The sequence below is a fragment of the Equus caballus genome, chromosome 17 (assembly GCF_041296265.1).
Source record: "Equus caballus isolate H_3958 breed thoroughbred chromosome 17, TB-T2T, whole genome shotgun sequence".
Taxonomy (NCBI): domain Eukaryota; kingdom Metazoa; phylum Chordata; class Mammalia; order Perissodactyla; family Equidae; genus Equus; species Equus caballus.
The window spans coordinates 46,027,733-46,044,840 of NC_091700.1; the positions used below are offsets into that span (position 1 = coordinate 46,027,733).

General features: G+C 37.4%; 1 protein-coding gene across 1 annotated transcript in view; it reads left to right on the forward strand.

Annotated features, from left to right (window-relative positions):
• The window catches only part of NUFIP1 (nuclear FMR1 interacting protein 1), a 41,013-nt gene that overhangs the window by 7,437 nt on the left and 16,468 nt on the right, over positions 1 to 17,108 (forward strand). The window contains exons 6-7 of the mRNA XM_001491618.5: positions 8,885 to 8,977; positions 15,686 to 15,879. Coding sequence (XP_001491668.1) covers positions 8,885 to 8,977; positions 15,686 to 15,879 — 287 coding nt within the window. The remainder of the gene's footprint in view (positions 1 to 8,884; positions 8,978 to 15,685; positions 15,880 to 17,108) is intronic.

A 17,108-nucleotide genomic window follows, 5' to 3' on the forward strand; every position in this document is an offset into this window, starting at 1 on the left:
TTTTTCTTCTTATTTTGCACAGAGGAATAATCAGACAAAAATACTTAATTCCACTTCCTGTCTGATACTTTGTTTTCAAAGAGCTGATGATGATGGTATTGAAGATTATATCCTGCTAGATGGGATGGAAGCAGCCTAACTGCTAAGACACTAGGTTTTTCCCCCTGCTACTTGGCCCTGACTTTGATCAGTTAGAAGTTAGTGCAGCTTACTCGTGCCAGGACGGTGTTTACTAGTCAGCAATAATTTAGAGCAATTAAGAAGTTAACTAGGGGCCGGCCCCATGGCCGAGTGGTAAGTTTGCATGCTCCGCTTCAGTGGCCCAGGGCTTTGCTGGTTCGGATCCTGGGTGTGGACATGGCACCACGTGGCAAGCCATGCTGTGGCAGGCATCCCACGTATAAAGGAGAGGAAGATGGGCACGGATGTTAGCTCAGGGCCAGTCTTCCTCAGAAAAAAGAGGAGGATTGGCAGATGTTAGCTCAGGGCTAATCTTCCTCGAAAAGAAAAAAAAAGTTTTAGGGGGCTGGGCACAAAGGGTGAAGGGGTGCACCTACAACATGGCTGACAAACAATGTACAACTGAAATTTCACAAGGTTGTAAACTATCATAATCTTAATAAAAAGTAAAAAAAAAAAAAAAGGCAGTTGTGGGGACAGAGAGAACTAGGTGGATACAGAACATTTGGGAGATAAAAATGGGCCCCAGTGGTGATTGAACAATTGTGAGGTTGGGGAGGAAAGAGGTTTTGAGGAGCCTTCCCAGCTCCTGGTATGAGTACCTCTGTGAAAGGTGGTGCTGTTACTGAGGTAGGGAATGCTGAAAGGGGACCAGGTTTAGGGGAGGTGATTTTGGACATCGTTGAGTGTGAGGAGATTGAGACATCTTTTTGAAGATGCTGCATAGGCATTGGGACTCAGATCAGACTGGGCTGGAGACAGATATTTTTAAATCCTGAAACCATGAATGTAGAAGACCTTCACCACAGAGAGAAGGTAGAGAAAAAGAGAAGATAGCCTAACAGAGAGTAAAAACCAACCAGACTGCCGACTGAGAGCCCGCGAGGTAGAAGAAAACTGAGAATATGACATGTCATGGAAGAGGGGAGAATTTCAAGAAGGAAGATGTGATTAGCAGTGCGGATTGCTGTGGAAAGGTCAAATAACACAAGAACAAATGTGACTGATTTTGTGATACGTGGGGCCTCCTTGCTGCGCAGTCCGGATGATTGCTCTTGCGCCCTTCTCCTCTGAGTTTCCTGCCCTCTGTCTGCAGTTCTAGCAGGTGATTGTAAACCAGACCGGGTGCGGTTGCCTTCGCCACCGTGCCCGTGGCATATTAGATGCTCCAATGGAAGTGTGTATACTTTGAATTCCGCTGACTTTATAAGATTCATAACTTATAATAAGAGTTCACTTAGCACCTTTTTGCCTTCAACTTGCCAGTGTCCTTCACTTCCATGCAGTTTTAGCCACTTATTTTCATGGCCACACTCTGGATCTTATATTTGGGACTTTCTGCCCGGGAAATCTTAAAGTTGGGCACACTCCTCTCTGACCATGACCTCCATTCCGTCCAGCTCTCACTGTCACCTCTCCCTGGTCTTGGACTAGTTGAGGCCTCCCACCCCTTAACCCTTTTACCCTCTTTTTCTCTCATCCCCCTTCTTTCTTTACTTCCCTACCCAGGTTAAATCACTTCAATCACTCTCAGTATCTCAGCTGCCTTGTCCCATCGCCTTTCATGGCACCCACCTGGCAAAATCTCAGCTCTGGCTCAGTTGTCAAGTGTCGTATAAGAACCACACCGTTGAAGTGTACTCTGGAAGTGAATCCTCAGCCGTGCTGTCGCACTTAAGGAACTGTCCTGACCAATGAGAAAGTCAGGCTTTAATGAGAAGGTTAGGTTATTTTCTTTATATTTGTTCTTTTGTTGTGCAAAGTTGCATGTTCAGTATGCATATATTTCTTAGTTATATAGGTGACGATGTAGAATAAAATTTAAAAATAAAGTTGTTAATCTGATTTTGTTTTAGCCAGCTAAAATGCCGTGGAAACAGGGCTCCTTAGAACTGGCAGTCAGGATTCTGTAATGTGGGTTTAACATGACTTTTCTGATTATTCCCACGTTACTTGCTTATAGGAGCTCTTTGTCCCAGACGCACTTGTTATTTATCATGTCCCAAGTCGGTTTTTTTACCTTTCAACTTCAGTTTTGCTCATGCTGCTGTTTCTAGAAAATCTTATCTTTTCCATCTTGGAAGTTCTGCTCATTGCTTTAGTGTAGCTGAAATCCTGCTGCTTTGGGGATATTTTTCCTCATCTGCCTAGAGGAACGTCTTGTCCTTCTTTGAGTATAGTATCCCCTCTGCCTCTTTTGCATTAGATACTCCTTATTGTGGTCCTATTGATTAACTTCTTTGCATATGTGTCTTTTTTTAAAAAAAATGAATTACAAGCTTTAGAAATATATGGTAGAAAAAGCATGGTAAACCATGGTAGAAAACCATGTAGAAAACATGGTAGAAACGATGTATTTCGTGGCTATTTATATCCTCTGGTGCCATAGGTATAAAGGATGCTTATACATGTTGACATATGTAAATGGAGCTTGAAAATATTTGTATTATAGGTATAATTCTATTTTGGTACATAAAAGTAAGTAGAGGAATCTTGCTGAGACTCATATTTTTAATTCATGCTTTAAACTATACCTTTGTCATTTTAAAAGAAATTGGGCAGAAATGTGTTGATCTGATTAGTAACTGTAGTTGGCAATCAGTAATGTAACTAATAGTACTTAATAGTACTTAAACTGCTGTGGTTTTGAACATTAAATTCTCACCACATGGGACAGACCATCACCGAGATAAACTAAATTGATCTATATTTGGATGCATTGCTTCCTAAAGTACTTTCCCCATATGAATGTGAACTATGCCCCCTTGTGGTTTTGTGCAACAAGTGCTTTAAGGGAAAAAGCTCCACTGGCTAGAGAAACTTAAGGAACATTAACATTTGAAGATGCAAACTAGCTTAGGTAGCATGTGTTGATATAAAGTCCCTGGCAGAAAACCAGTTTGATTTTCTAATGTTAGCAAGAAATCTCAGCGATCTTTAAATTTGTGTTAACGTACATTATATCTTTGAATAACTTCTTGACAATTGTTTAGCTTGAAAATTAGAGGTAAACATTCAGTATTTGAGGCAAAGATTTTATTATATATGGCCAAGGTCACTGAAAACAGATGGGGGTAGGCTGTTGCCTTTAAGACTCCCACTCTTATCCTATGAGACATAGGATAAATGTACATGAGGTGCCTGTGAGACCATACGCAGCTAAAGCATTAACTTTCACCATGTGGGGATGATAATGTTGAGTTAAGGGGTACTTGGAGTCTTTGGAATGCAGGGCCATCAGTTCATTTTGTGAGGCTTTTTCTAAGAGGTGTAGGGCGCCCCCTCCCCATGTCTTTTAAGGTATATTATACAGTCAGTGAAATTCGCCCTTTTTGTAGTGCATTGTTCTGACAAACATACATAGTTGTGTAATCACCACCACAATCAAGATATAGAACAGTATTCTCTCACCTCAGAAAATTCCCTTGCATCCTTTGTGGTCACCCTTGTCCCCTGCCGCTAGCTCCTGGCAACCGCTGATCTGTTTTCTGTTCTTATATTTGTGCCTTTGCAGAATATCATATAAATGGCGTCATAGAGTACGTGGCTTTTTGAGTCTGACTCTTTCACTCAGCATAGTGCATTTGAGATTCGCTTATGTTGTTGACGTGGCAGTAGTTCATTCCTTTCTATTGCTGTTACTCTGTTCCATTATATGGGTGTACCACAGTTTGTTTATCCATTTCCCAGTTAAGGGGCATTTGGGATGTTTCCGGTATTTGGCGATTATGAATAAAGCCTTCGTGAACGGTGATGTACAGGCTTTTGTTTGGAACGTGGGTTTTTATTTGACTTGGGTAAATACTGGGGAATGGGATTGGTTGGTCATATGGTAAGCATATGTTTAACTTTACAAGAAACTGCGAAACCTTTTACGAGGTGAGTTTTTAAATCAAGATGTGCCTTGTTGGGCATGGAGAGCGTTCAGATTAAAGAGGACAGCTAGGGTACAGTAGTACTTGAATCAGTTAGGATCCTGCTACAGTAAATGGAACAGCACCCTCACTCTGTGGCTTAGCACAAAGAGGTCTGTTCTTTCCCGAGTAGAAAAAAGTACAGGGCTACTCCTGCTGCTCAACAGTACCATTAGGCACAGGCTCTCTCCTATTGCTCCTTAGTAGGTGGTTTTCATCTTCCTGTCTACCAGGAGCTTCCTGTGTATCCAAATATTAATCCCACATTCTAGGCAGGAAGAAGAGAAAAAGGCTAAAGGCACGCATTGCCGAGTTTGCCCTTTCCATTAGAAAAATAATAGCTTTGTCTTTAGCCCCAGCCAGGAAGCTTCGTGTAGCTCTCTCTAGCTAGAAGTGGATGCCTTGGCCGCCTTTGGTGACAGCAGTCGATAGAGCATTCCCAAACAAAATTGTTAAGGAGGAAAGGAGGGCAGGCAGGCAGCAGTGTTGGCCTCAGTGCTTGGTGGCAAAGTTTAAAGCTTGTTCAATTTCAAAACTCTAAGTGATACTTGAAAGCAACTCTATCCTTCTGAATAAAGGATGGACTTGAGCAAGTGTTTAATGTGCTGATTGGTGATTCTTTTCATGCAGAATAAGTGAGGGCAGAGGGGAGAGAGTCTAGCTCTAGCATCTAGACTGTAGGCTGTAGGTATGACGCTGACAGTGGACAGAAATGCCTTGAAAGAGGAATGGGCAAAATCTATGGCGTGGATAAGTGAGGTTACAGATTTGTGAAATTTAGAGATGCTTAAAGAGAATGAGGAAATTGGGTGAGGATGACAATTTTGGATGAAGTTTATTTGTACCTTGATGTTACCTTGTTAATAAAGTGTTCTGAAATTATCTTTTAGTGCTTGCTGAATTCATCTGAGCTTCTTCCATATCTTCTTTCTCAAGATCTTGCTCTTGAACATATTCATACATTATTTCTATAAGTGTATTTTATTAATAAAAAGTATGGGAAACATTTCTTTTGGCACATTTGATAGATTTCTCAAAAATAGGCTAACATCCTCCCCACTAGCAGTTTTTAAAAAATGTGTTATGAAAATATTTTTACTTTCTAAATTTCTGTCATTCTCAATTTTTTTTTAAATGTCACTGAACTCCTAAAAAGAGTAAACTTCACATTGCTATGGCAGAATAGTTCTTATGTCTTCATTTTTGTCTTTCTTGTGAGAGCTACATTCTTTCTGTGGAAACTACTGTATTCTTTGACATGCAGGAAAGATAAAGTCTTTGTACAATCACTGTTCGAAGACCTTGTAAAAGATTTTGATGGAGTAAGAGTTTTAGAGCTGAGGGAAAACATTAAAGATTTGCTTGATGTATTGCTCCTTAATCTTTAAAGAAAGTACATCTTTGCCTTTATTCCTTCATTATTTTTTTCAGATGTCAAACTCAGAGGTGCCCACTGTGTTTAATTAGAAACTTAAAGGCTTTCTACTAATAACCTGCAAAAAAAATGATTATTTCTTAAGTCCTGACCTATGAGGTACAAATGCTATAATTTAGCATTAGGGAAAATGAGTGGTAGAGGTTTGTTTCCAAAAACCTCAATTTTGGGAACAATTAAAACATTTTATATTACCTTGGGAGTCCACTAGGTGGAGTAGTTTTGTGATATTTATTACAATAGTTCCTGTGGCTCTGAGGAAATCCTTTTAAGTTGTGTCCCCAGTTCTTTCAGAATTCCAACAGACGGGGTCTGCTCTTAAAGAATGCTGTATCTTTTTGAAGTTCAGAAAGACTTTGAAAGAAAAATACAGTAGTATGCCTTGTGTTGAAGCAGTTGCAGTTCAGTGCAAGTAAAGAAGGATTGTGTTTTATAGAGATTGGCTAAGGGGAAAAGTCAATTAAATGGGTGGTGATTTGAGCATAAGGAAGGAGTTAAAGAGTATAATGTAACCAGAATGATATGTGCTAAGATCATGGTTGGCACTTTTGCTCATTTATTGACTCTAGTGCTTAAGAATTGTCACTGGAGGTTTAAGGCTTAGGCAAGGGGAAGGCAAAGAGGAGGTAAGAAATGAAAGAGGGAGAAGAGAGAAAGAAAAAGGGCATATGATTCTAGGGCCAGTTCCTCTTGAGGTATTGGGGAAAGATGGAAGTACAGGGAGAAAAGTGATTTTAGCAGATGAAAATAGAGAAACCAACTATGAAAATATCACTTGTCACAGTCTTTATAACTTCCTTACATCCATTCTCTAACAGGAGATATTGAACTAAGTTTTATCTGTTTGTAATTGTGCAATGTTAGACAGTTTGTGGGTTTTGTCCAACAGTCTTTGGATTTGTTATGTCCAGTGTACTTTAGGAACCTGAACTCTGTCCTTTCTCGAAGCTCCCAACTTTTCCCTGTTCTTGTGTCTCGGTATTGTGTTGCTGGAGGGGCCTCTTGATTGTCGATGTCTTTGTAACTAGGTCTTGTGTTTCTGGGATTCCTTTTTTGGGATAATTTGTTTTCTAGTACCCTTGTTTTTCTTAGTTTTTAGTCTCTAAGTTCTGTGTAAATGAGAATGGTATAAATTTTGGAAGAGGATTTTACTAATTTAAGCACTGAAAAATAGAATCTTATAGCTTTAGAAAGGGTATTGAAAGATCTCTTACCTTTAGGAAACTGATACTTCAGTCTGCCAGAAAGAGAAAGTGAGTTGTTTTAAAAGACTTCCACCGAAGGAGTTTCCACAACATCTTTGATGTCTCGTTTAAGGAATTCTTTCTTATATCTCACCTAAAACCCACTTGCTATAACAAACGTTTACATTCTTTACCATCAAGAAGCACTGACGTAGCGCCTGCTTGCTTGCACATGGTATGCTGTAGTACCAACTCTTTGTTGTTTAGCATATGGCCCAACATGTTAAGGGCTTGCAGTACTCAGAAGAAACAAGTGGTAAGAATAAGTGAATTTCAGAGATGTGAGGGGCATTGAGTAGCTGTGAGTTACATGCCTAGACACTGTGGGGCCTGTGAAAGTCATCACCCTTTTTCTCATCATTTTTCCCCCTGCATATTCTGTCTTCAGATTGAGAACAGCTGGCTACCATCCTCTCTGTGAGATATCATTTATTGTCACTCCTCTTCCTCTTTTTAAAGGCTGCACATAGTTTCAGTTCCTTTCATCTTTCTTCAGAGGTTTTATTTTTCATCCTGTTCATCATCTTTGAGTCTCCTCTGAATCCCTTTGGGGTGTTATTTTTCCTCAACATTCCTTCTCAGTTTAGAAGTACAAAACTGGACACAGTGCCCTGACACTCTCTGACTATTTTTGAGTATTGTAAGAGGAAGATTTCACACTCGTATGTGTGCCAGAGTCCATTTCTTATAACCTTAGATTATGTTTGCTTTCCAAAGTGTAGTCATGTGGTGCTGACTGGCTGTCAGATTTTTATCTCCTGTGACCTTGATCTTTTCCTCTTATGTTTATTTATAGCTTGTACAATCATCATCTTTTATTTATGAAGTTTATTTTTCTTGGCTGGATAGATTGCTTTGCATCATCTCATTGAAATTCATTGCCTTTTTTTCTGATTACTTCACCACTTACTCAATGTCATTTCCATTCTTATCTTCCAGTGTGGCCAACCCATAGGCTTCATATTGTCTGTGCTATTAAAGTCCAGTGAGGCAGATGTTAAAAAAAAAAAAAAAGAGGGCGGAAACAGTGTCCTAGAAACAATGGCAGAACATGATTTCTTAATGTTTCTCAAAACTTACTCTGATGGGCAGCCAGGCTGAGTGGTAGAAAACTGTCTGTGTTCTCTCTTTCTATGACTTTTGTACTCCTAGGATCTGTTCCCCTCACCATCAGAGTTTGGTGCCTGCATCTCTCCACACAGCTGTGCCAAGGAACAAAGAAAGCTTTGACAGAGCAGTTCATCTTGCACACTGCTGTCGGATTTAATCTTAATCACTGCCTTGTTCATAGCTTTCAGTGGCTCCCCATCGCCGCTGAATTAAATATAAACTTTCTAGTCTGGCGTTCAAGACACATTTTGACCTCAGCATCCCTTTCTGCTCTGATTGCTTTTAACTCTGTTTCATACAAAATGAACCACTTGTTCCCTGGATATCGCTCGCACTGTCTGGGGCCCTAGTTCATTTGCATTGTTTGCTCTGCTTAGAACACTTGCAAGTTTTTCCGCATGATATCTGTCTTAATACCATTTAAGACCAACTTCTTTCATCTTCCTTTCTTTCTGGATTTTTCCAGCTAGATAGGATCTTTCCCTTTCACCCTCCAATCTTTATATTCTTGGGGGTACTTACTGTATTTTGTCCTTTGTTATAGCTATTTTTGTGCTTTTCTCATCCTTCCTGGTAGACTATACCTTTTTTGAGAGCTGTCTCCTTCATCTTGGTAACTTTGGATGTACCTAGTATGTATTTGCATAAGTAATTGCATAGACTTAGTTTTTTCCTATGGTATTTATGGATATAGGCCAAATAAATGAATTAGATCAGTTTGAGCACATTGTTTGATATATTTGATTTAAATTCTAGTGTAAGCTCCTTAGTAAATCACAGACCGGTAACAAAATTTGTGGACTGGTAGCTGCTCTACACTTTGAGTAGCATTGTTATAGTTTACTTTTTCTCACTGAAAAAAATTCTGGAAGGAATTAAAGGTTTATAGTGATTTACTGTATTAGTCGTTAAACAAAAATGGCTAAATGCAGCAGTTGCTTGATTGTGTGATTAAAGTTACTCTAAAAGCCCTTTTATAATTGACTTTTGTTGTTTTCTAGAAACTACCCAACTCTGGCCAATATTGAAAGGAAGAAAAAGTTAAAACTTGAAAAAGAAAAGAGAGGAGAAGTATTGACAACGACACAGTATGGGTAAGTTCCTTAAAATGGCTTGCATTCTCAATGCCTATTTTAAACAAGTATCCTTATAAATAATAAAAAAAGAGCGTACACCATAATTTTAAAATCTCTATACTCCTAATTCTGAAAATTTTGCTTTTGTAACCTTTTTTACTTAAAAAAATTTTTAAATTCTATTTTAAGGTAAGAAAGCCCTATATTCATACGGTTTTCAAAAAGATTTATAGTTAACAGGTCTTTTCTGTCTTTGTCTCCTAGCTAAACAATTCTCCTTCCCAGAGACAATCCATTTTATCCTTCCAGAGATACTTCATTTGTATACAGCACATAGATAATAGACTTTTTTTTACTTGCTGAGGAAGATTTGCCCTGAGCCAGCATCTATACTAGTCTTCCTCTATTTTATATGTGGGTCACTGCCGTAGCATGGCTGCTAATGAGTGGTCTAGGTCTACACCCAGGAACTGAACCCTGGCTGCTGAAGCTGAGTGGGTTGGACTTAACCCTTAGGGCATGGGGCCAGACCCCTCCTTTTTTCCCTTTCCTTTTTTTTTTTTGTTGAGGAAGATTTGCCCTGAGCCAACATCCATTGCTAATCCTCCTCTTTTTTTTGCTTGAGGAAGATTAGCCCTGAGCTAACATCTGTTCCAGTTTTCCTCTACTTTATATTTTTTCCTTTTTTGACACTATTCTACACCTTACTTTTTTAGCCAAATCATATGCTTGGAGATTGTCCCATATTAATATGTAAGAAACCTCCTCATTCTTTAAAGATGTGTAGGAAGCTTAAGGATATCCCACATGGTCTTTTTTTTTTTTTAATCAATTTCTTATTGACAGACATTTAAGTTCTTACCAGTCTTTTACTAATAAAAAGTTGCCCATTATTTCCTTGTACATATATTTTATACATGTGCAGGTATTTCTGAGGATGGATTCCTAGAAATGGATTTGCTGAGTCAAAAGATACATGCATATTTCTAATATTGATAGCTAACTGCCAAATACATATCACAGAAGCTGTCTTAGTTTACTCCTCCCACCAGCAATGTATGACACTATTCTCCCCAACCCCTCACTTTCATAGAAGTTTTTTCGTTTTATTTTTTGTTGAGGTATATTTTTAATATAAATAAAATATACAAATCTTAAATGTATAACTTGATGAATTTATACACATACACATACCTATACACACCCATGTAACCTCCACACAGGTTAATAATATACAGAACATCTTCACCTCACAAAGCTCTCCTAAGCCCTGGCTAGTTCAGTGCCTCTCCACAAAGGTAACCTCTTTTCTGATCATCATAGATTTATTTTGCCTGTTCTTGGAACCTTGTATAAGTAGAATCACATAGTCTGTATTCTTTGGTGTCTGATTTCTGTGGTCCAAAATTATTTTGTGAGATTCATCCACATTGTTGTGTGTAGCCATAAATTGTTCATTCTTATTGCTATATAACCCTCAATTGTGAGAATATATATCCATTCTACTATTGGACATTTGGGTTGTTTCCATTTTGGGCTATTATGAATAAAGCTGCTATGAACATTCTTTTACATTTCTTTTGAGGACACAAGTACTAATTTTCATTTGTTTTATATATGTATGTGTACACACACACACACACAGTCATAGGGATCTATATGTTTATCTTTAATTTTAATAGATACAGCCAAATAGTTTTCCAAAATGGTTGTATCACTTTACAGTCCTACTAATTCTGCATCTAATTGCCCTGTATCCTGGTCAATTCTTGGTATCATTACACCTTTTCCTCATATCATACCATTTCCCTCATTATTAATGATGTTAGATATCTTTTTATATGCTTATTGGCCATTTTGATTCTCTCTTGTGAAGTGCCGGTTCAAATCTTTGACCAGTTTTTAACTGGGTTGCTTTTTTTGATTTGTAGGGAGTTATTAGATACAAATCCTTTTTTGAGTAGAGTATGTGTATTGCAGATATAGTTTCACAATTTGTGACTTGGCCTTTCTACTTTCTTAATAGGGTCCTTTTTTTTCATACAGGCAGTATTTGTGACTCTGTATGAAGATTAGGCCCTGGTGCCTCTTCTTTTTGGGTGGTTCTTTCCAGGCCTTTTGGTAATTTCATCATACATATATGTGCTGATGAGTCCTCTGCCAGATACTCTGGGACAGTCCTCTGCAAATCTCCAGAGTTCTCTTTGTGGAGCTTTTTCTTCTCTGGTACTCTTTCCTGCAAACTCTAGATATCTTGGTTTCTCTGGAGTCTCAGCTGTTTCCTCAGTTCAGGAAGTCTGCCAGACTCTCTTCTTCCTTGCTGCACTGCAATCTGAAAGCTTTCAGGCAGTAAGCTAGGGCAGTTATAGCGCTCACCACTCATTTATTTCCCGTTTTTCAGAGATCACTCGTCTTGTTACTTGATGTCCAGTGTCTTAAAACCTGTTGTTTCTGCTTTTTGCCTAGTTTTTTTTGATGGTTTCGGGTAGGAGGATAAATTCAGTCCCAGTTACTTTATTTTACCTGGAAACAGAAGTCCCTAATGATAATAAATCATTTTGATAATAAAAGTTCTTAATTTTCATGAAGTCCGATTAATGAGCAGTGCCATTTGTGTTCTGAAGAAATCTTTGCCTACCCCAAGGTCATGAAGCTATTCTTCTGTGTTTTCTTCTAGAAGACTTATTGCTTTACCATTCACATTATGTTTAGAATTAATTTTTATATAAAATATAGGGATTGAGATCCTTCCCCCCAAACTGTATGAATTATGGTTGATCCAGCACCAGTTGTTATACTATGCAAACACCAACCAAAAGTAATCTGATGTAGTAATGTTAATATTAGACAAAATAGATGTCAAATCGAGAAGTATTACTAGAAACAAATAGGGTCATTTTATCATGTTAAAAGGGTCAATGCACCAGGAAGACATAACAATCCTAAATCTTTATGCAGCTGATAACATAACTTTAAAATATATAAAGCAAAAATTGTTGACTGCCTCAAAGGAAAACTAGATAAATTTACAGAAATGAAGACGTTTAACACACTTCTGTCTTTAATTATTAGAAAATAATCTATAAGATTACAGAAGATTTGAATACAACCAACCTAATCTAGAATAATTCTGTACCCAACAACTTTTTGTTTATACAAAGAATACACATTTTACCAAAAAGATCATATAATAAATATCAACAAATTTTAAAGGATTGAAACAATATAAAACAACTTAACTTTGACCAGAGTGAAATTAAACTAGAAATCAATAACAAAAAGATAACTAGAAAAATCCCAATTGCTTAGAAATTAAGCAACACCTTTAAAATATAAATTACTAAAACCAACTCAAGAAATAAAAAATCAGGCTAGTTCTATATCTATTGGGAAAACTGAATCTATAATTAAAAACCTTATAAAAACTTCCATGTCCAGATGGCTTTATTATTAAATTCTTCCAAACATTTATAGAACAAATACCAATCTTACAAAAACTCTTCCAGCAAATAGAAAATGAGGGAACACTTTCCAACTTGTTTTAAGTGGCCAGTATAATCTTTTTATTTTTATTTTTTGTGAGGAAGATTGGCCCTGAGCTAACGTCTGTTGCTCATCCTCCTCTTTTTGCTTGAGGAAGATTGTCGCTGAGCTAACATCTGTACCAGTCTTCCTCCATTTTATATGGGACACTGCCACTGCATGGCTTGACAAGTGGTGCTAGGTCTGTGCCTGAGATCTGGGCCGGCCCTGCCAGTTTAATCTTGCTACCAAAACCTGACATTACAAATAAAGGAAAATCACAAGTGAATATCTGTTGAGCAGAGACACAAAAATCCTACACAAAATGTTAGTAAGTCAGTCTGGCAGTATGAAAAAAGGATATACGTCATTACCAAATGGGGTTTATTTTAGAAGCAAGGTTATCTTGGTATTTGCAAATCAAATATTATTCACCACATTAACAGAATGGAGGAGTAAAATGATACGATTACCCTAATAAATAAGGAGAATTTCTTTGATAAAATTCAACACCTATTCATGAAAAAATAAACTCAACAAACCAGTAATAAAAGATAATGTTGTTAATCTAATAAACGATATCTACTAACAACCTACAGCCAAATCATACTTAATAGTGAAATACTGGTGATTTTCCCCCTGAGATTGAGAACAAGACTAGAATGTCCACTAATGCCACTTTATTCAGCATTATATTGGAGGTCCTAGACAATGTAATAAAGCAAGAAAAAGTAAAACATATAAAATTTGAAAAGGAAGAAGTAAAACTGTCAGATTTTTGTGTATGTAAAAAATCCGAAAAGATCTACAGTTAGAATTAGTAAGTGAATTTAGCAAGGGTGCTAAATACATATAACATCAATGTTTTAAAAATAAATTGTATTTCTGCATACTGGCAACAATTAGGAAGTGAAATTTTAAGATACTGTTTACAGTAGCATCGAACAAATACCTAGGAATACATTTTCGTAAAGATTTGCAAAACATCTGTGCTGAAAACTACAAAATATTGCACAGAAAAATAAAACCTGAATAAATGGAGGGATATGTGATGCTCACGGCCTGGAAGACTTGATATGAAGGTGTCACTTCTCCCCAAATTAATCCCAATCAAAATCCCAGCAAGTTCTGTTTTTGTTTTTTGTTTTTTTTTTCAGGTTAGCAGAGGGAGGCAGTACAGATAAGCTTTAAAAGTTATATGAAAGTTAGAGGGATCAAGTTAGCGTGATGTTCGTCAAGGATAGATAAATAGAACAGAACAGAGTCCACAAACAGATCCACTGATAATCACCTGGTTTATGACAAAGGTGGCAGTATGATGCAGTGGGGAAGGAAAAGTGTACTCTTAGAGGATATATAATTTGGTCTTATTTTTTTATTATCTAGGCTGAAAATCTTTATCTTTTAACTAGGATTTGGTTCATTTACATTTAATGTAATTACTGATATAGTTGGGTTTCAGTCTACCATTGTCCTATTTGTTTTTTTTTATTTTTCCTATTGGTTCTTTGTTTCCTTTCTTGCCTTCTTTTGGATTAATTGAATAATCTTTTAGTATTCTATTTTCCCTTCTATTAGCTTTTTAGTTATAATTATTCCTTTTCTCTCCATTTCACATGCATCTACATTTTTAGTTACATTATACTTTGTATAATTATTTTTAAGTGTTGATTAAATAAACTTTTCCTTTTAAATGATTGTCAAGCAATGATTTAACAGAACTACTCCTTCAAAGGTGGGGTGGAGTGCAAATACCAGATATACCACTTTTTCAATGAAGTCTTGCTGATCTCATCAGTTAGGGCTCATTCTAACTTATTACTTATTAACGAATACCTTAAAGATGATCATTCAAAAGCCAGCTGTGGTCATGTGCTATATGAGCAGGATCCAGGGAAGGCATCTGTAAGTGGCAGCCTAAGGAAAGTGGCATCTCTTCATTATCCTCATGGGAACAGTGGGCCAGTGGCAGAAACTGTATTTATTTTACCTGTGATGATGCTGTTGAGGTGTTAGTCTGACATCTGTGGCTGCACATTGTAAATTGATCCATGGCTTTCTGCAAAATTTGGAGTATATATATGGTTTTTTGGACTGAGACTCTATAAGAATTGTGGTGACCCTAAAAGGATTAAGAACCTCTGGATTGCAGAGATGTTAACTGAATATGTTGGTTTCACAAATAATTTAGAAAAAGTTATGAGAACAACTAACATTTATTAAGGGCTCAATGTGTTACCTTGTTCTTGATGCAAAGAAACTTTATATTAATTCTCTGGATGTCTCTATTGATTCCCTTTCTACAGATGAGGAAGTAAACAGACTCAGGGATATTAATATTGTCCAAGAGACACAGCTAGTAAGTGGCAAAATTGGGATTTGAACCTAGATTTCTAATTTCTCTACTCATAACTATAGCCTCTGTTATTAATGAAAAAAATGAATTTTGCTTGGTAAATGACAGCTTAGGTAAAACATATGTATCTTTGTGAAAACTCACCCACACCAAAGGATACTTTGTATTATTGTCCATTGAGAATGTATGTAATGAATCTTTTTTTTTCTGCACATAGTTTACATTAGAATATGCTCACATAGATATTCGTTTCCTTTTAAGAGGAGTAACTGTAGTGGTGGAGGGGCACTTGATTTGAGCTAGCTGTGAAATTGTGCTCAGTCTATGATCCTTAAGTTGCCCCCTGTAAAGTGAAGAGAATAGTAACTGTCTGCTCTATTTCAAAGAGTTGACTTGAAGATCATACAAGTTAGTATATTTGTAAATGCTTCAGAAACTATAAAGTTACTTAAAAATAAGAAGACAAGAGTTAACACACTTTGTAAAGTTTAAGAAACACTTTTATTTTATGCGCAATAGGAATGAAAGAAAGCTGCCGGTGAAATTCACCTGCTGTTGATTGTGTGCAACAGAACCCAATTTCAGAGGGCTTAAAATATGGGAGGAAATGTGCATCTGGGACTTGATAAAGTATGGTATATTGTGGTGTGTTGTTCTTTTAAAGTTCTGCAATAGAGTTCTCTGTCTTTGGAAGCCATTGAATTTGTTTTATTCTGGTCTCTTTAATGTACTAGGCTACAAGTGATTGATTTGACAGCTAGGTTTCTTTTGCATTCAGTAGTCTTTTTCAAATTTTTCTTGAAAGGTCAGTGCGTTTTATATTAAGAATTGCGTTTTTCTTACTCCAGTAAGATGAAAGGGATGTCCAGACATTCGCAGATGGCAAAGATCAAAAGTCCTGGCAGACATCACAAATGGAAAAATGGCCGCGCTGGCCGGAGAGCAGATCCCGCATCAGGCAATGGCTTGTGTGATTCGAAGCCTGAAGGTCCTCCTGAGGCCAGTGCAGACCCTCTGGGTGTTTTGGTAAACACGGATTCTGGTAAGCTAAACAGGGACAGCGTGTTTATAAGTGTATGGATGCTGCTGAAATTGATTCTTCACAGCATTGTTTGTGGAGCGTTTAATGGCAAATGTGTAAAAAAGTAGAATGCTGCTTCTGTTTTTATTGGTAATTGGAGTGTCTTATGAAAAACCGCATTTGAGGGCATCTTTCTTGAATCTTGGGGGTGGGTGCATGAGGCAGGCAGGATATGGAAAAAGATTATATTTATCGGATAATTTCCATAGTATGATGTAATCTTGGAAATTTCCTTAAGACTGTTCTGAATGTATTGCTGCTGTAGATTCATATTTGCTCACTTACAGGGCTGGCCCCGTGGCCGAGTGGTTGGGTTTGCACGCTCCACTTCGGCAGCCCAGGGTTCGTTGGTTTGGATCCTGGGCGTGGACATGACACTGCTCATTAGTTCACGCTGAGTCAGCGTCCCACTTAACACAACCAGAAGAGCCTGCAACCAGAATATACAACTATGTACTGGGGGGCTTTGGGGATAAGAAGAAGAAGAAAAAAAGAAGGTTGGCAGCAGATGTTAGCTCAGGTGCCAATCTTTAAAAAAAAAAAAAATTTGCTCAGTTATGTGAATTTCTTTCCCCCCTATAAAATAGTTAATTCCAACAGAAGCCAGTATTAATTATGCTGCTGAGTGTGAACATACTCTCTTTGGGTAAAATATTAATTCACCACTTGGCCACGGGGCCGGCCCCTGTGAATATTTCTACCAGCTTTTCTTCCAATAACATTGTGAGGCTTTACCTAATGGCATTACCTATACTGAGGATCTTCACACGAATGTTATTAGTGAGTGGACTGATGTTACATTGTAGGTTTTGCCAGCAGGCTCTGTTCAGCTTGGAAGACAATGTCTTCTATGATAATCACATGGCAAATTATTGAACTTATAGATGGCGAGTAATGGGAAGACAGCTGATTCATTGATTGAATTAGGATGGAAAAGGGTCTTGACATAAGGGACTGTTGGGCTAAGAATAAGGTAAAATTTAGTAGGAATAATAATAAATTATTTTAACACCAACTAACAGTTATTGAATAAGGTACTTATTCTGCTCTAAATGCTTTATATATGTTAACTCTTTTCTGCATGACAAACCTTTTATGTATGTACTCTTGCTACTTCCATTTTAGAACTGAGGAACACAGAGTAAGTAATTGGTCTTAGTCATGCTGCTAGTTAGTGGTAGAGCTAGAGT